The 21,445-nt window shown below is 38.1% G+C and overlaps 1 protein-coding gene across 1 annotated transcript; it reads left to right on the forward strand.

Moving 5' to 3' along the window:
• Window positions 1-874, forward strand: LOC131233147 (RING-H2 finger protein ATL70-like). Its single transcript, XM_058229760.1, has one exon. It carries the CDS (start codon window positions 302-304, stop codon window positions 797-799), a length of 498 nt encoding a protein of 165 aa, XP_058085743.1. The 5' UTR covers window positions 1-301; the 3' UTR covers window positions 800-874.
• Window positions 875-21,445: the final 20,571 nt, after the last annotated feature.

The following is a 21,445-nucleotide window of genomic DNA, read 5'->3' on the forward strand; positions in this document are numbered from 1 at the left end:
GACGTGATGATAACCATTTCAGCTTCACTATCTAGACATTGAGACTAGCCGCTGGGGATGAGGGGATATGATCTGGCACACAGGCTCCTCATTTCAACGTGTGAGAGGTGGTCAGCTCTCCCTCCTCATGCTTCCGTCGCAAGCAAGAACGGCATCACACTCATTCACCGTTGACATTCAAAAATCTTACTTAAACCAGCCAATCCCCTAAAACTACTTTCTTCACGTAACAACCCCCACCTATCAATGGCTGATCAAACCATCATCCAATCCCTCCATCGCTGACGACACACCCACAAAGATGAGCGGCCCCAACAGCTCTGATGGATTGATGAACACCAACGTGAGCAGCGGGTTGAGCTACGGCATCGGCCTCACCGTTGGCATTATCCTCCTCACCCTCACCACTATCACCCTTGCTTCCTACTTCTGTGCCCGGACCCACTCTTCCCCACCCCACCAGCCTCAAGAGCTCCACAGGCCCCGTCATCAGCCGCCCATAGCTGACAATGAAATGGGCATTGATGAAGCCACCCTCTTGAGCTACCCCACACTACTATACTCGCACGCCAAGATCCACAACAAGGACACCACCTCTTGCTGCTCCATCTGCCTCGCAGATTACAAGGACAAGGATATGCTGCGGCTGCTGCCTGACTGCAGGCACATCTTCCACGTTAAGTGTGTGGACACCTGGCTGCGGCTGCACCCGACATGCCCTGTTTGCCGCACGTCGCCCCTGCCGACACCGCTCTCGACCCCTCTTGCAGAGGTTGTCCCATTGGCAACCTGGGTATGAAGAGGGCATTCTCTTGGATCAGCTTCCTTCATGTGGAATGTAAAAAAGAATAGTATCAATACAATTCATGTTTACATTCAGAAAAGTTCTGCATCTAAAGTTGAAATTGGTGATACTCTTTACAGTAAAAATTCGGTGTCTTTACATTCAGAAAAGTTATGCATCTAATGTAGAATCTGAATGATTAGAGAAAGTGACTATGTGTTTTTAGCTCCTTGATGAGAGACATGTGAGAGATCTGAACCATACATCAGTTGGGCCTCGGACTACATGAATGATCTAGCCCAAAAATCAGGCTGACCCACTCATCAGGCAGATGCTATGTGCAAAACAAATGTACAGTTAAAGCATTTTCTTTTGTCCTTCACTTACTTTGGCCCACCTTGATGAGCAGACCAGACTGATTTTTCTTCATTGCATCTTCATAGTCGAGCATAACCGATGGACAGTTTGGACGTTCAACACAGGTGGCATGCATAGGGGCTGTGCGATAGACACGTGTGGGATTTGCACATCTTGCACATAGAAAATCATCACTACTGCACAGATGTAGATAGAAAATGGGCATGGCATGACCATGGCTTTCACGGATAAATGTTGACGCAACAGACGCATATATGATATTGGTGACTGGTTATTTTTAGTAGAGATATCGTATGAACTTACCAGCACGCAAACAAGTGATACAGAGCACTGTTCTGGTCAGCCATGTTATAGATCATCCATGATTTATGAATTTGCTCCATCGAATGATCTTAATTACAATAAGACTTGTGAATTCTCAGCCCCTAAGGGAAATATTCAGAGCTCAAAACCAGCCAATGTGATGAAAATCTGTAATTGAGATTGGAGGAACAAAATAATACTTGAAGGACAGAGGCAGCTCTGCCAATAACACAAATGCATGCGATGAATTGAATGAATTGATTCAACAGCTCTGCCGGGGAAACCGAGCAGAGCAAATTGGATCGACTGAGAATTCATGGATTATAATCTCAGTTGAATTGTGAACCAGGCAAATTGTGGTTTATCTAATGGTGCAAATTTAAGAAAAACTACCCACGCATCCTATATTTACACTATTATCCAATGGGAAGGATTTTTGGAGCACAACCCATTCATGATGGATGCCACGAGACGAACAGCTTGGATCAAAGAATGTTGGGCCAACCTCTACCATTGCTGGTCTAACTAAAATCTGTATACGGTGTTTTTTTTTTTATTTCTTTCAAAAATATGAATTTATAACTGGACTACAGTTTTATCTTAACATTCTATACTTCCTCTTTGTAAGTATCTGAATAGCATAGCTGATGAAACACATGAAAAAGATGGCTACAGAATTCACAGGTTGCGCATGTATATTTTATATTTTCAGGATCATATACAATCATATGTACTATACCATCCAGTGGGTATCAGATGTTTTCTTTGCACGAGTAACACGTACAAGCCTTGCAACAATACGCGCACACACATTGCAGATTTAGAAAGTAGAAAATGAGAATCCTTAGAACCCAAATTACATTAAGATTGTGAAACTCCCAAGTAGAAACTGTTGGCGTGAGTTGTTAAATCAATCAATGACTTATCGTCAAATCAATCAATGAGTTGTCAATTAAGAGAAAATCAGAAAGATTATATTCGTGATTGTACAACTCATTGATTGATTGTACAATATCTATGTATAGCCAAGAATAGGGTTGCTAATCTCCCTATATATTTGTACAATATATCTATAAAGAAAGATTGAAAAAAATACGATAATAGAAAATTTGACATGGTATCAGAATCAGTCGATTTCTGGCTCTTGGTTTACGTCTAACCCTTGTTCATAGCCTTCTTCCGCCACCACCTTCACATATGGGAGACACCGAAACCCCGACGAAGTCCGGTGACTCCTTCATCGACCATAATACTCTCCTCTCTGAAATATTCACCACAAAAATGGCCGAAGCTCTGTCCAAAGCTCAGGCCTCGACCATGCTTTCTGAACCTGCGGCTCTCCCGATCAGCATCAAGTTGGATGGTTCCAATTATGCTTTATGGTCCAAAGTTGTCGAGATGTACATCTCTGGCAAAGACAAGTTGGGCTACATCAATGGCGAGTTACCTCCGCCATCTCTGACCGATCTGTCCTTCCGCAAATGGCGTACTGACAACGCCATTGTCAAAGGATGGCTGATTAACTCTATGGATCCGGCGTTAATCGGCACTTTCATTTGATTTCCCACCGCCAAAATGGTTTGGGATTCGGTTGCTACCACCTATTTGGATGGTGGCGATACCTCTCAAGTATATGATCTCCGGCGACGCGTCTCACGTCTCTACCAAGTGGGTGGCTCACTGGAAAAATACTACACCGATTTGCAAGGCCTCTAGCATGAGATTGATTTTCAACGTCCCAATCCGATGGAGTGCCCTGCCGATATTGAACGTTATAATAATCTTCTCCAAGAAGATCGGGTCTATGTATTCTTGGATGGTCTTGATGACAGGTTTGACAATGTTCGCAGCGACGTGTTACAGATGCACCCGTTTCCATGTCCGCAGGGAGGCTCTTCACCAGGTGGTGATGAACGCTGGCGACCACACGAACCACCTCCAGGGGCGATGCTTGCTTCGAAAGGCCTAAAGCTTGGACTGTCTGAATCGACTTCTCAACATACTGGGAAATCTTCCTCTAAAGCCCGTACCTCATCCAATGGTCTCAAATGCTCTTATTGTAGCAATACAAAGCATACACGTGAAAACTAATTCCAGTTGCATGGGTACCCCGATTGGTGGCACGAGCTTCAAGCTAGAAAAAATGAGATAGTACGGCTGAAGGCATGGGAAAGGCTGTTGTGGCAGCAGCCGAACCTTATCTCTCTCTCATCCTGCCCACTACCTCACCTAAATCGGACTTCTCTCCTGCGGATCTAGGTAACATCTGTCATGTCTTGCTTAGTCATCGTCATGATGTGGACAGTAGTGATTGGCTCCTCGACTTTGGGGCCACGGATCCTGTGACGTTTGATCCCACAGATTTCTCACGTCACTCACCTCCAAGGCGCACTAGCATTGCGAATGTTAAAGGAGTGACCTCACCTGTCATAGGAGCCGGATCTGAACCCTATCACCCTCTCTTCATTTACCCAACACTCTGCTTGTTCCCTCTTTACCTCACAATCTATTATCTGTTAGCCAAGTTACTACAGATCTAAATTGTGTAGTGCTAATGTTTTTCGATTTTTGTTATTTAGGATATTCTCACCAATGAAATAATTGGGCATGGTACTAAGAGGGAGGATTATACTACATAGAAGATTTCAATTTGGGTCGTGCGCATCACATGTCTTCTACACTTGGTTGTAAGGCTCGACAAATTTGGTTGTGGCATCATCATTTGGGACATCCGTCATTTGGGTATTTATGGCATTTATTTCCTGATTTATTCTCTAATGTGGAGACTTCTGAATTTCACTATGATATTTGTATTTTAGCCAAAATTCATCGTGCTATTTATCCATTAAGTATGAATAAAAGTGATACACCTTTTACTTTAATTCATTCTGATGTATGGGGACCCTCTCCTTTATCTACTATATCTGGTGTACAGTGGTTTGTGATATTGCACCTGGATGACCTAGCTATATTTGATGAAACATAAGGATGAAGTGTTTCATATCTTTCAGTCATTTTATATTATGGTTCAGACCCAGTTTTCCGCTCATATTCAGATTTTCCGCTCTGACAATGGTGGTGAATATGTTAATCACCACTTTCATTCCTATTTTCAATAACATGGTCTTATTCACGAGACCTCATGTCCTCATACTCCTCAGCAAAATGGAGTCGCTGAACAGAAGAATCAGCATATTCTTGAGACTGCCTGGGCTCTCCTTCTAGGTGCTCATGTTCTGACACGACATTAGCCCGATGCTATTACCACTGCCGTACATTTAATCAATCGCCTTCCTTCCAAAATATTAAATTTTAAGACCTTATTACAGTCTCTGTTAGCCTTGGTCTCTCTACCTATGGACCTAATGCTCCCTCCTCGCATGTTTGGGTGTGCGGCATATGTGCACCTCCCTAAGAACCAGCGCACCAAACTTGACCCATGTGCCCTTCGGTGCCTCTTATTGGGCTATGCTACGCATCAAAAAGGTTACCACTGCTATGATCCTGCTACCAAGCGTACCTATGTGACTATGGATGTCACCTTTCTGGAATCCGAACCGTTCTATCCTTCTTCGACATCCACTTCTTCTCTTCAGGGGGAGACACTAGATGAAGAGTTGAATTGGCTGAGTTTTGATTGGATTGAAGATCGGAATGACACACTAATGATTGGCGAGGAATCGACAAATATATCTTCAGGGCTTGACATATCCTCTGAATCTAGAGGGCCTTCGGCAACTGAGCTCACATCATCAGGAGAAGAACTCGAATCCCCCCATCTCTCAGTGCCTGCAGTCCCATCTCCTGAGAATATTCCAGAGGTAAGAAATTTCACTACACCCTCATTTATGAATAACATAAATACGTCTGCTGGGTATACCTTACCTTTCAGGCATAACCATGGTAAGCCACCAATCAGATACTCTCCAGACATTGAAGAAAGAAAGTCGAGGTATCCAATTGCCAACTATGGTTCCACCGAAAAACTACCTGAACCTCTCAAGATATTCTCAAACGAGCTGTCCGCATGTCATATTCCCACTATAGTTCAGGAAGCTTTAGCTGATCCCAAGTGGACACAGGCAATAGAGGAAGAAATGGGAGAACTACTAAAGAATCAAATATGGACCTTGGTTCTATTGCCCAAAGGAGAAAAAAAACAGTCGGGTGCAAATGGGTCTTCTCTGTTAAACACAAGGTAAATGGATTTATAGAACGATACAAGGCAAGGCTAGTCGCAAAGGGATACATTCAAACATAAGGTGTAGATTATCAAGAAACCTTTTCGCCGGTAGCCAAGTTAAATACAGTTAGGGTCCTGTTATCTCTCGCAGCTAACTTGGACTGGCCATTACACTAGTTTGATGTAAAGAATGCATTTCTCCATGGTGATTTTGAAGAGGAAGTCTACATGGATACTCCTCCAAGCTACACAGCATCGATGAAATTGTGTGCAAATTATAGCGAGCACTGTATGGATTAAAACAATCTCCTCGAGCATGGTTTAGGAGGTTCAATCTGGCAATGAAGAAATATGGCTTTCACCAAAGTAATTCAGATCATACATTGTGATCATACATTATTTCTGAAGCACCAACGGAGTAAGGTAACAGCTTTAATTATATATGTCGATGATATGATCATCACAGGGAATGATAAGGAGGAAATCACAAAGCTTCAAAAATAATTAGCAGCCAACTTCGAGATGAAAAATCTAGAAGGACTCAAATATTTCCTGGGAATAGAGGTTGCTAGATCAAGGCGAGGTATATTTCTTTCTCGGCGAAAATATATATTAGACTTACTATGTGAGGTTGGAATGTTGGATTGTAAGCCAGCAGACACTCCAATCATTCAGAACCACAAGCTCGGAGAATATCCAAACCAAATACCAACGGACAAAGGAAGGTACCAGAGATTAGTTGGTAAACTTATCACTACCAAAAAAATGATCAAAGGCTACGGACTATTCTAGCTTTTGGCTACGACTATAAACCATAGCTCATTTGCTACGGCTTAAAACCGTAGATAAAACTGTCAAAACCGTAGCTAAAAGTTAACTCCGCCAGACGTACACACAACCTTGGATACCTCATAAGGGACTCTACGAAGCCCATTAAAATGTGTGTACTCCATCTAATACATCTATCCATTTTTTAAGAGTATTTTAAGGCAGGAACCCAAAAAAGGAAATAGATCGAAAGCTCAAGTGGACCACACGGTAGGAAAGAGTGGAGATTAATCTATTGATTGATGGTGTGGTTCAATTGAACCTTCGATTTGCCTAGAAGTTGGGGTCATCCATTATAAAAAAATATATATAAAATTAATTGATGGAGTGGATATATTGATTGCATCAAGATGGACCCCACGAAGCCCTTGACAAGGTCATCCGTCCAGATCCCGTCAAATGTGAACCGTGGAGGGCCCGTTACGGATTGTACAATGGCTACGGTCATATTAGATTTTAGCTACGGTTAAAAATCGTAGCAGGACCGTAGCGGGCAACCGCACTACCTTTTTCTTTTCCCCCTCTCACGAAACATCCATTTCCCTCCACTCAATCCTATTCCCTCTCACGTCCGACCCTCTCTCTCTCTCTCTCTCTCTCTCTCAATCTCCCACCCCTCTTCTCTATCTCTCTCAATCTTAATCTCACGCATCCCTTCACTACAAGAAAAAACCGGTGATCATGGAAATCACCGGCAGCCATCCAAAAACACCCCTGCTTTTAAAACGTGGCTGCCAGTGAAAGGATGCGATTAAAATAGAAAACCCAAAGGAAATTTTTCATTTCCCTCTCTTATTGCGGGCGCACACTCCCTCCTTTCTCTCTCTTGTCCGGCGCACTTCTCCCTGCCCTCTCCCTTCCCCGATCTCTCTCTCTCTCTCTCCTCTCGCTTGTCCCTTTGCCTTCTTCGATCTCTCTCCCTCCATCTCTCGATCTCCCTGATTTCCCTCCCTCCATCTCTCGATCTCCCGATCTCCCTAAAAGCAGCCATTGATTGATCTCCCGCCAATAGCTGACGAGAATAGAAGAAATCAGAGCACCCAAAGTGAAAGGTACTCTCTCTTTCTCTCTCATTTACTCTTTGAATGGCTAAAAATTGGGCAGCAACCATGGCAGTGGCAGCCATATCCGCCGTTGTCCATGGCCTCCTACATGTTTAAAGAAATGCTTCAACTAAGAATCCCTAGAACAGATGAAATAACCCTGTAATGGTAGTTTCCTAACTGTCCCCTTTCCATTTTGGGGCCTTGAAATCAACCCCATGCATGGTAAATAACATGTAGTGAAGTTGCAAAAAGGTGGGGTTTTTTTATTTATTATTATTTTTTTATATATAGTTTTGGTATTATTGAATAATGCCCACATGGTCTTAAGCTTTATACAACTACAGATACCTTTCCTCATAATGCTACTTCTCTCCCGCTGTTAGCTTTGTAAAGTAGTGTGGGAAGGAGCAGATTGGATTGAATACAAATCTGGGTTTTTTTAAGTTTTTCTTTTGGTTTGAATTGTGTTTGAGTAGTTGGTTTTTGAGTTGTTGAGGTAGGGTTCTTGTTTTTTATGATTGTAGATTGAATAGAAATCTAGGTTTTATTACTTTGTTTTGGTTTGGGTTGTTGTTTGGGAAGTTGGTGTGGTGGGATCTTGTTTTTTATGGTTGGAGCTGAAATGGGTTGTATTTGTTTCTTGATTTTGAGATCTAGGTATTGAAGATTTTAAGACATTGTAGTGGATTTTGTAGTGTTTTGGGGAATTTGTGTTTTGTTTGGGTGGGGAAAATGGCTCCAAGCTTGGATATTTCAGATTGGTGGGTGAAGGAAACACAAAAGGGGACTCCAGTTATCGTTACAATGGAGAACCCCAACTACTCGGTTGTGGAAATCAATAGCCCAAACACTGCATTCCAGCAGGTCGATAAGGACAGGGGGAAGAAGGCCAAGCAGTTTACTTGATGTTCCTGTTCTTGATTGTTTCAGTTGGAGTGCTAAGTGAACTCCATCCTTCTATTTTGGCACTAGCTTAGAATAGATGATCCACTTGTGCAAGATCCAAGTCACTCATTAGGTGATCCCAATTTGTAGCTCCATGGTTTAAAAAATCAGACTTCTTTTGTTTTTGTTTTTTTTTTTTTGTTTTTATTATTATTAAGGAAGCATATGTAGAGTTTAAGCACTTGCTTTTTGTATTTATATTTGACAAAGAAGATCGGACATCTCCTGTGGCAAATGAGGTATTCAAGAAGTTTATCTTTTTCAAAATTAATTAGATAGTTTCTGCCATCTTCGCTCTTGTTCAAAATTAATTTCTCTTGTGTTTATCTTGCACGTGATGTGGGTCCTTCGTCGAAGCAGTATTAATTTGCTGGAGAACATAGGAGCATGGTATTTTGAGGAAAAGTAGGTCTTATTAATTTTCAGGGATGCATGCAACGCGGTATTTGAAAAGGCCTAGCTATATGTCCTAGAGGGGGGGTGAATAGGACAATGCCAAATAAAACTTATAACAGCGGAATTAAAAAGAATATGATAGCCAAAATAAATCACAATGCAAGAAAGTAAAATAACCTCAAAATTCAGATTTTGAGAGGTTGATACAAATGTTGTTCTAAGGACAACCTTACACCAAAAACCTGAGTATATGGTAGGACAACCTTATTTCTAGAAAGATCTTTGTATCAAATCTCAAATCGAAGAGGAATACGAAAATAAATACAAACTGAATTGAAATAAATTGTAATCACAAATGTATTATTCTAGGGACAGCCATACACAATAAAAATGGCAGGGCAACCTTGCTGGAACAACTTTTAAAGGAAATTGAATATCAAGCTGATAAAGGAATAGCAGAAAATAAATTCTAAACTATTACAAAATTCTCACAATGCTTGAATTAAATTATTACAACATTCACCACCATACATACATCCCACAAAAGAATAATTAAAGATCAGAAGTATAAATCATTCAACCACAACACAAGGGATTATAGTGGTTCACCTGTGTGTTCACCAACTGTTAAACAACAGCCACACAGAATGCTACTCCACTTCTAATATCCTCACACAGGGGATATTAGCGTTCACTAACAAAATAGGTTTTCCCAGGTTCACCCAAAACCTTTACAATTGTGTTTTTGTCTGTGAGCTTACACAATTAAAAAACCCCACTTCTGAGTTTTCCTGGCTCTCCTCAGATAACCAATACAACAAGATTTTTCTGGCAAATCTTAAAAGAAACCAAAACAGAAAGGAATTTACAATTAAATGTAAAATGCCTGATTATCTCCTTCGTTGTAGCAGCCCGGTAGAACCAAATCAGAGTAGATGATTGAATGTCCAAGTTCAATGTCCAGTACTCAATTACAATGGTTCTAATTCTAATAGATTTTAAATTAAACCGAATAGGGCTTGCCTTAATTGATTTTGATTCCAAAGAAAGGGAATAACAATTCCTCTTATCAGATTAGATTGGAATAGCAGAAACAAAATTAATTAAATAAAGCTAAGGAAAGAGAATATTAAATAAGCACACTTAGCTTAGATGGAGCACAGAATTATCTCTCAGAAGTTCGACGAAGATTGGCTTGAATAGATTAATTAATTCGATGATTTCTTCTGAGATTCGTGCACTATTTATAGGTGAGCAGATCGCGTCTTCGACTGGTCTAGGGAGCTCTTCGACTAGTAGAAGCAATAATAGATATTTGAAAAATCCGGTGGGATAAGCTCTGACCATTCTACGACTGGTCGAAGGTCTCCTTCAACTGGTCGTAGGTCACGTTCGACTGGTCGAAGGTCTCCTTCGACTGGTCGAAGAACCTGAAAAACATCGCTGGATTTTGAGTCGAAGATTTTCGACTGGTCAAAGATGCAGTCGACACTGTTCCTTCGACTGGTCGAACAGATTCCTGGACTAGTTGAAGCCTAACAGATTTTATTCGAAATTTGTAACAAACTCACGACTGATCGAGGAATTTCTTAGACTGGTCGAAGCAACTCTAGGACTAGTCGAAGAAGGCCTAGGACTAGTCGAAGAACAGACCAAACTCATGTAAAATAAACATTCGATTTATGTATCCAAAATGACTTACTTCTAAGGTCAATCTATAGTCAGTCAAACCTCAACCATGAAGTAAGGACATTGAAACATTAGGAATTAGTGACCTTGAAGTATGAGCCTTGAAGTCTTGATGTAGTTGAAATCTTGATGTAGCTCAATCTTGAAAGTGTCTTGAGTTCTTTACAAACTGCCTTGTACTCTTCTTGAAGTCTTACAGCTTGAGTCATGTCTTGTAAGCAGTTCTTGCATTCAAGATTGATCCTTATACTTATGAGCTTTGCTTGTTGTGAGCTTTGGCTTGTTTATGAATGTTGATCCTTGAGAGAGCTTCACTTATGCAAGGTATATATAACAATGATTTTGGCACCACAAATTTGACAACAGACAGGGATATAAACTATAGCACTTACAATCTCCCCCTTTGTCAAATTAGTGACAAAAGTCATAACCAAGATAAACATAAAGTAAAACAACTGGTTAAAGAGTTATGAACCAGGTCATATAAACTAGCTTACCTGCAAATCAATATTCAATATTCAATATTCAACATTCAACCAGTTTCATTCAACTAGATCAAACATAATCAAACATACTCCCCCTGAGTAACAGAACCAATGCTACTCCTCTCACAATCACATCGTTAAGAACAAACCATTCTCCCCCTTTTTGTCATAATATGACAAAGGAAACAACAATAAAGGAGAACTAAATAAAGCGATATATGAGAGTAAACATGAGGAGTTAGGAGAGTATAGCAAAACAGTGATAGAGATACTCAGCATAGCTTCACATAAAATAAATATTCAGCATAAAATATAGATAGTATCCAACTCAAAATCAGTCAACCAAGTGCTAAGTTATAAAGATATTACAGACCAGAAGTCTCATATAAACTAGTCAGAACTAGAACCAGATGACGGAGCAGGAATAGAGGGATCAAGTTGGTGCATGCCTTTGTTCAATCGCCTAAGATATTTGCGCATGTACTTGAATTGTAAATCATGAGCAACAGAGATGTTTTCCAACTTTACATTTATATTCTCAACTTTATCCTCTAATGCACTCAGACATACATCAACATCAGATGGTTCAAAATCTGGATCATTTGTTGAGTCAGAATCCAGTTCCTCAAAAATGTCATCCATATTAATGTCATCAGCAGCTTCTTCATGACCACCACCACCGCCACCACCTTGATCAGGAAGTAGATCCAACTTCATCTTATTGATATTAGTATTGTTGAAGATCAGATGATGGATAGGTGCCTCATCAACCGGCATATCGACTAACATATGTGTAGCCAATACAGTCATTAAATAGGCAAAAGGAATGTCACTATGACCAGGATGAAGTCTAAACTGAAGAATGAAATGACAGATTAAGGATGGTAAACAAATCTGAGTAACATTGAAAATAGCATGGATAACACAAACCATAAATGAATTCAAGTCAGATTTATTACCCGAACGAGAATACAGATTAGACACAAAGATTTTGTGGAGAATTCTGTATTTGGGTAACAAATACCTTGCGGGGAGCGCATTCCCTTTTTGTGTCCATTGAACATCTATGTTGCACAAGTCTCTAGTGAGCATGCGTTTTTCAGACATTGAGGGTTTATCAGTTAAGTTATAGATAGGAATACCCTCATCATTCACAGGAATGTCCATAAGGGCTGAAATTAAATGACGATCAACGTCAAAAGGCCCTTCTCTAGTAGATATTTTAAAAGTTAAATTATCCTGTGAGAAAGCACTAATACATGTAAACATGGATTGGGCAATGGACTGGTATGCAGGCCCACCCCAATGTAATAAGTTAACCCAACCTACAGCTTCAAGCATAGGAAGGATGTCAAAAAGGTGCAATATGATTAACATCAACAGGATGTTCAACAATAATATTACGTAATCTAATGTCCCTAACATATGATGGATCATCATTGGGAACAAGAAGATGACGTTTAGAGATGATGATTGATCTGGAGGAAGAAGAAGGACCACGGGAAGTAATTTTTCTACCTCTAGAAGCCATTTACAACAAGGATATTAAGGAATTAAGAAGTTGCAAAGGATTGAGAAGTGGGTTTACTCAAAACAGATTTTTCAAAATCCAAACCCCAAATCTCAATGAAATTCAAAATAGAAAGCTTAAAGCTTGAAAAGAAAACAATCTAGACACAAATCTGCAAGAAAAAAGTGATTTGGAACACTAACCTTGAAGAACAAGAAAGATGGGTTCGACAAGTCGAAGCACGGCTCCTTAGAGAAGAAAACCGAAATGAGGAAGAAAGCAAAAATCCCCAAATTTAAGTGATTCCCAAGTTCTACGACTGGTCGTGGGTATCTACGACTGGTCGTAGGACGACTGGTCGAGTATACTCACGACAGGTCGAAGAATAACCAAAAATTCATATTTCTTGCAAATTATACAAAAATTAGAATTCAATCTAGCAAATATATACACTATAATACAAGTAAGCATAAATAATCAATTTAAAATGCACATGCCAAGATCAAATTTCATCTTTTTGAACCTGTTTTTATCGAGAGGTTTTGTGAAAATGTCAGCCCGTTGATCTTCGGTAGGAATATATTCTAGAGATATAACTTTTTCTTCTACTAATTCCCTTTTATAATGAAATCTAATGTCAATGTGCTTAGTACGAGAATGCTGAATAGGATTTTTTGAAATATTTATCACACTGGAATTATCACAATGTAATAACATAGAATCCTGTTTAATTTCATAATCACTTAGCATTCGTTGCATCCAAATAAGTTGTGTACATGCATTACCAGCTGCGATATACTCAGCTTCAACTGTTGAAAGTGATATAGAATTTTATTTCTTACTAAACCAGGAAACTAGACAATTTTCAATGTAAAAACAACCACCACTGGTTGATTTTCTATCATCTAGATTACCAGCCCAGTCAGCATCCGAGTGCCCAGCTAATTGGACACTAGTCTCATGAGGATACCAGAGACCGAGATTTACAGTACTTGCGACATATCTAATAATTCGCTTGACAGCAATCAAGTGAGATTCTTTTGGATCAGATTGATATCTTGCGCAAATACCAACACTTAGAGAAATATCAGGTCTACTAGCAGTTAAATATAACAAACTACCAATCATACTCCGATAAAGTTTTGAGTCAACATTTTTACCATTAGTCTTTTGAGAGTTTCAGGGTAGTACTCATAGGAGTATCGAAATTCTTACCATTCTTAAATCTAACTCTCTTGATTAGATTCAAAGCATACTTAGATTAAGAAATGAATATTCCTTCAGGTTGTTGCTTTACTTGCAATCCAAGAAAATAAGTCAATTCCCCAACCATGCTCATTTCGAACTGTGATTTCATCAAATCTGCAAACTCAGTAGTCAAGTCAGTACAAGTTGATCCATAAATGATATCATCAACATAAATCTGCACCATTAAGATATGATTATTATGTTTTTTAACAAACAGAGTTTTATCAACAGATCCCATTTCAAAATTATGACTTAAAAGAAATTTTGTTAGTTTCTCATACCATGCCCTAGGTGCTTGTTTTAATCCATAAAGTGCCTTTTTAAGCCGATACACATAATCAGTATTTTTGGAATCTTCAAAACCCATTGGCTGTTCAACATAGACTTCTTCATGTAAATCGTCATTTAGAAAAGCACTTTTCACATCCATCTGATAGATCTTTATCTTTCTAAAACATGCAATGGATATAAATAGTCTGATAGATTCAAGACGTGCTACTGGTGCAAAAGTTTCATCGAAATCAATCCCTTCAATTTGAGTATAACCTTGTACCACTAGTCTAGCCTTGTTTCTAATTATATTTCCACACTCGTCAGACTTATTTTTGAAAATCCATTTTGTTCCAATGATGTGTTTATCTTTAGGTCTTGATACGAGATACCAAACATCATTTCTTATAAATTGGTTAAGTTCTTCTTGCATCGCAACAATCCAGTTCTCATTAGCAAGAGCTTCTTTTACGTTAGATGGTTCTATTTGGGATATAAAACATACGTAATTACATATATCCTCAAGTTGTCTACAGGTGCGAACACTGGTGAGAGGGTTTCCAAGAATTTGTGTGGTTGGATGATCTTTAACAGTCCTCAACTCAGAATCAGTCTGATTCGATGAAGTATCAGGTTTATCAATGATTAGTACTTCATCATTATCTAAATTAGAAATTGGCGTGTTTAAGTGATCATCAATGACAACATTAATGGATTCTTGAATCACACCAGTCCTTTTGTTCAGAACCCTATAAGCTCGACTGTTTAAGGAATATCCTAGAAAAATACCTTCATCACTCTTCGTATCGAATTTTCTCAAATTTTCACGATCACTTAAAATATAGCACTTGCTGCCAAAAACTCGAAAGTATTTAACAGTAGGCTTTTTATTGAACCACAATTCGTAAGCCATTTTATTATTATCTTTGCTAGTGTAGACTCGGTTAATAATATAGCAAGCTGTGTTGACTACTTCAGCCCAAAGATTTTTAAAGAGCTTCATGCTATTCAACATGACATTAGCCATTTCTTGAAGCACCCTATTCTTTCTTTCTACAATTCCATTTTGTTGTGGAGTTTTGGGAGCAGAGAATTCATGTAATATTCCTTGGTCGGTACAGAACTTCTCAAAATTGCTATTCTCAAATTCAGATCCATGATCACAACGAATTTTACTGATTTGAGAAGATTTTTCAGTTTGAATCCTTTTGAAAACTTTTCTTACTTCTTCAAGGGTTTCAGATTTATCCCTTAAGAAGACTACCCAAGTGAATCTGGTAAAGTCATCAACTATTACCAGGATATACTTTTTCCTACCACGACTTTCTGTTCTAGCAGGTCCTATCAGATCCATGTGGAGAAGTTCGAGTGGTCTTGATGTGGTATTTGAATTCACCTTTTTGTGTGAGTTCTTTGTTTGTTTGCCTATCTGGCACTCACCACATATTTTATCTAATTTCTGAAGTTTGGGTAAACCTCTTATAAGTTCTCGTTTGCTCAATCTATATAAATTTTGATAATGTACATGTCCAAGACGTTTGTGCCATAAATCAGTCTCGTCTATATGGACTATGTAACATGTTTGATTAAATGAGCTGGATTCGCTAATAATATAGCAATTTTCAGACGTTCTACATCCAGTTAATATTACAGAACCCTTATTGTTTAGTATCTCACAGCTATGATTAGAAAACCGAACACTATGGTTATTATCACATATTTGAGATATACTAAGCAAGTTATGTTTTAAGCCTTTAACATATAAAATATTTTTAAACACGGGAAGATTAAAAAGTTGAACCGTACCTTGGCCTATAATCTTGCAGTTGCTACCGTCACCAAATGTGACTGAACCATCAGTCATATCTTTCAGATCCGTGAATAAAGCTTTGTCACCTGTCATATGCCTGGAGCATCTACTGTCTAGGTACCACTTTGAATGACTTGTTGCTTTGAAAGCAGTGTGAGCAACCAAACAGGTAACTTTAGGAAGCCATTTCATAACTGTTTTGGGTTTAGGAACATAGTTGGTCTTCTTTTGTGTATATTTATAGGAATGACCTATAAAGTTAGATTTTAAGAGCTCCTTGAGTAAATCAACTATCTTTTCAGCTAGTGGATTTCGTTTCTGATTAAAGTTGACATGGCTGCTTCTAGGTTTCTGAAAAAAATTTGAATTTCTAGAAAAATCTTGATAAGTACTTTTCCCTTTTAAGTTTGAGGACTCTCCTTTAACAAACATAGGAGGTGTATACTTTTGTTTAGGAGGTAGATTTTTATCATAGCCCAACCCGGATCAATCGCCACATTTTCTTGATCAGGATAACAGTTTTTCTAACTTTGGATCACCTTGGGCATATTTCCATGTGTCCTTTAGACTCAGAAGAGAAGATACTTCAGTTTTAAGTTTCTCAATTTTAGATTTTAAATCAATAATTAGGGAGTTTTTGAATTCCAAATCACATTTTGATTTTTCAAAACAATCTGAAATTTGTGATTTTTCTAAGACAAGTGATTCAAAATAATTTTCGAGTTTAGAAAACTTTTCTTTTTGAAGTTTAAGTTTGACAGCAATTTTACAACTTTCCTTATATAGGGCATTGTAAGCGTCTTGAAGATCATCTTCATTTTCACATTCACTACTCAGATTTTCTTCACTTGTTGAGTCATTATCTGAAAATGTGAATTTGGCTAGAGTCATAAGAGCTTTAACCTCATTGCCCGACTCAGTTTCAGAATCTTCTGATTCAGAAGAACCTTCAGAATCAGATAATTCATCCCATGTAGCCAACATACCCTTCTTCTTGGGTTTGTCCCTTTTAGGACATCTATTTGCTAAGTGCCCATATTCTTGACAGTTGTAACATTGACTATCTTTCAAAGATTTTCGAGATTTGGGTCTAAACTTCTTTTTTATCATTTGATTTTTGAAAATCAACACTTTTCTTGCTTTTGAAAATCTTGTAAAATTTCTTAGCTAAAAGAGTCATATCATCTTCTGAATCAGAATTTTCTTCTGAATTACATTTAGAAGATTTTAGTGCGATAGATTTACCTTTAGGAGCTTTAAAGTTTAACTCGTAGGTTTGTAGTGAACCAACTAGTTCTTCTACTCTCATATTATCCGTATCACGAAGTTCCTGGATCGCGGTTACTTTAGAATTGAACCGTTCAGGAAGTGAGCGTAATATTTTTGCATACACTTTACTTTCTGAGATTTTATCGCCAAGACCCCACATTGAGTTTACAATGTCATTCAATCTAGTGTAAAAGTCCATAAACATTTCATTTTCCTCCATATGAATTTCTTCAAATCTGGTTGTGAGGAGTTGGACTTTAGATTTTTTGACAATTGTAGTACCCTCATGTGTCATTTCTAATATATCCCAAGCTTGCTTTGCAGTATCACAGGAAATGATTCTTTTGAACTCATCCGGTGATAGTGCGCAAGTAATTGCATTTAGTGCTTTAGCATTTGCACTACTCTCACTTTTCTGAAGAGTGGTCCATTGGTAATATGGTGTGTCTTTCATAGATTTTGAACCATCAACCCCAGTAACTTCCATGATAGGAGGTTTCCATTCAGTCACTTTGGCTTGCCACACATTTTCATCCATTGATTTGAGGAAGATCCTCATTCTGGCTTTCCAATAGGCATAGTTGGAGCCATCAAAGGGTGGAGGCCTTGTGACTGAAAGGCTATCAAAATTTGACATCTTAAATAACTTAAATCGTTAGCTTAGGAATTAAATCCAAGAATAAAAAAGAGCTATTAGGCTCTGATACCACTTGAAAAGGCCTAGCTATATGTCCTAGAGGGGGGGTGAATAGGACAATGCCAAATAAAACTTATAACAGCGGAATTAAAAAGAATATGATAGCCAAAATAAATCACAATGCAAGAAAGTAAAATAACCTCAAAATTCAGATCTTGAGAGGTTGATACAAATGTTGTTCTAAGGACAACCTTACACCAAAAACCTGAGTTTATGGTAGGACAACCTTATTTCTAGAAAGATCTTTGTATCAAATCTCAAATCGAAGAGGAATACAGAAATAAATACAAACTAAATTGAAATAAATTGTAATCACAAATGTATTGTTCTAGGGACAGCCATACACCATAAAAATGGCAGGGCAACCTTGCTGGAACAACTTTTAAAGGAAATTGAATATCAAGCTGATAAAGGAATAGCAGAAAATAAATTCTAAACTATTACAAAATTCTCACAATGCTTGAATTAAATGATTACAACATTCACCACCATACATACATCCCATAAAAGAATAATTAAAGATCAGAAGTATAAATCATTCAACCACAACACAAGGGATTATAGTGGTTCGCCTGTGTGTTCACCAACTGTTAAACAACAGCCACACAGAATGTTACTCCACTCCTAATATCCTCACACAGGGGATATTAGCGTTCACTAACAAAATAGGTTTTCCCAGGTTCACCCAAAACCTTTACAATTGTATTTTTGTCTGTGGGCTTACACAATTAAAAAACCCCACTTCTGAGTTTTCCTGGCTCTCCTCAGATAACCAATACAACAAGATTTTTCTGGCAAATCTTAAAAGAAACCAAAACAGAAAGGAATTTACAATTAAATGTAAAATGCCTAATTATCTCCTTCGTTGTAGCAGCCCGGTAGAACCAAATCAGAGTAGATGATTGAATGTCCAAGTTCAATGTCCAGTACTCAATTACAATGGTTCTAATTCTAATAGATTTTAAATTAAACCGAATAGGGCTTGCCTTAATTGATTTTGATTCCAAAGAAAGGGAATAACAATTCCTCTTATCAGATTAGATTGGAATAGCAGAAACAAAATCAATTAAATAAAGCTAAGGAAAGAGAATATTAAATAAGCATACTTAGCTTAGATGGAGCACAGAATTATCTCTCAGAAGTTCGACGAAGATTGGCTTGAATAGATTAATTAATTCGATGATTTCTTCTGAGATTCGTACACTATTTATAGGTGAACAGATCGCGTCTTCGACTGGTCTAGGGAGCTCTTCGACTAATCGAAGCAATAACAGATATTTGAAAGATCCGGCGGGATAAGCTCTGACCGTTCTACGACTGGTCGAAGGTCTCCTTAGACTGGTCGAAGAACCTGAAAAACATCGCTGGATTTTGAGTCGAAGATTTTCGACTGGTCGAAGATGCAGTCGACACTATTCCTTCGACTGGTCGAAGATGCAGTCGACACTATTCCTTCGACTGGTCGAACAGATTCCTGGACTAGTCGAAGCCTAACAGATTTTATCCGAAATTTGTAACAAACTCACGACTGATCGAGGAATTTCTTAGACTGGTCGAAGCAACTCTAGGACTAGTCGAAGAAGGACTAGGACTAGTCGAAGAACAGACCAAACTCATGTAAAATAAACATTCGATTTATGTATCCAAAATGACCTACTTCTAAGGTCAATCTATAGTTAGTCAAACCTCAACCATGAAGTAAGGACATTGAAACATTAGGAATTAGTGACCTTGAAGTATGAGCCTTGAAGTCTTGATGTAGTTGAAATCTTGATGTAGCTCAATCTTGAAAGTGTCTTGAGTTCTTTACAAACTGCCTTGTACTCTTCTTGAAGTCTTGCAGCTTGAGTCTTGTCTTGTGAGCAGTTCTTGCATTCAAGATTGATCCTTGTACTTGTGAGCTTTGCTTGTTGTGAGCTTTGGCTTGTTTATGAATGTTGATCCTTGAGAGAGCTTCACTTATGCAAGGTATATATAACAATTATTTTGGCACCACAAATTTGACAACAGACAGGGATAAAAACTATAGCACTTACAGTATTTGCAATGCATTCTGATTCACCATCGATTGCTCATAGGTAAGGCCCTTTGATCCTTGAGCATTACTCTTTAACCTCTCTTTATGTTGATGTTCTTTCTGTTAATTTGTGTTGATTTATGATTTGGGAAGAACCCTGTTTGGTTCTGGTTGTGGTGGTTATCTTCTTCCTCTTAATTGCTCTTGGAAGGGTTATGAGATGTGATTCTATCTGTTGGGAGTAGATATAAGGTACTGATCCTAAGGAAATGTATAGTTTTTAGAGGATCTGAATTCCATGAATTTTGTATTGATGGTGTGGTGATCCAATTTATTGAATCCTTTGGGAAAAATAAACCATTTTGTTGGTCTACTGAGTCATGCTATGGATGGAAACGTCATGAAGATTATCTCATTTTGGAAGATAACCAACCCTCTAATTTTGTATCAATGGTGTTCAGAAGAGAAATTCTAAGTGAGAAGGTAGACATCTGGGTAAGTCAATCATCACCCCGTATTTTATAAGAGACTAAGATCAGTCTATCATTTTTTGAATAATTCATGTTAATGGTGTATTTTAATTTGACATTATCTACTTAGTATAATACATTCCTTTTCTACATGGCTAGTAGATTTTGCATATGCTGCAATTGCCTGATTGTATACTTTACCAGAAAATATAACACTAAGAATTACATGGAAAATCACAATAGAGGAGATCAATTGCTTTAAGTTACTATTTTCTGTTTTCTTCCGTTTCTTGCTTCCACTTTCATCACTAACATCTTTCTCATTCATGACTTCTTGCATATGATTAAAATAGGGAAAAAATTATTGTGTTGCATGATTAGAAATTGGAAAAATCTGAATTTTTTGTGAATAATATGGCTAAGGTTCGTAACATCTGCTACCAAGTAATAAAAATTGACTAAATTGAATCAAACAAAAATAGAATAAACTGGATTTCTCTAGAAAATCCCTCATTTGAAGCTAGGTATAAAAAAATGGTTATGTAACAGTAACAGTGGGAGCTCATTACGCAATAACAGGGTTGTAATGCCTGATCTGAAAATAAAAAAGGCTTGTAATGAGCCTGTAATGGCTATAACAGGTTTGTAATGGATTAATAATGGGGGCAATATTTTTTTTTCCTTAATTTTTTTTTTTTTGTTGTTGTTATGGCCCCTATTGTAATGTCCATATGGCCAGCCGTTATGGCGGCTGTTACTGTTACCGTTACCGAATACTTTTATTTGAATCCTCACCCAAGTGCACGAATCAAGGTCTTGTAGGGTTGTGACCATTTAGTAAATGGTACCAAAATGCATGCTAGATCCTAAATCATACATTATCTACCTTGGGTAGGATATGAGATATGAGACCTTTTAGAACTGTTGTTGGCAATGTACCTCCTCCATATTTTGCATTTAGAAGGAAGTCTACTTATTTTCTTATCATAGTGCATCTGAGATCCTTGAAACCATCTTACATTAGAAACATGGAATTCTAATTTAGTTGTTTCAATTTGAATTTGAAACTACATCAATTGAAATTTAGTCATCTACTCTTTATTGAATTGAATAATTG

Source organism: Magnolia sinica, chromosome 18 (assembly GCF_029962835.1).
Source record: "Magnolia sinica isolate HGM2019 chromosome 18, MsV1, whole genome shotgun sequence".
Lineage (NCBI taxonomy): Eukaryota > Viridiplantae > Streptophyta > Magnoliopsida > Magnoliales > Magnoliaceae > Magnolia > Magnolia sinica.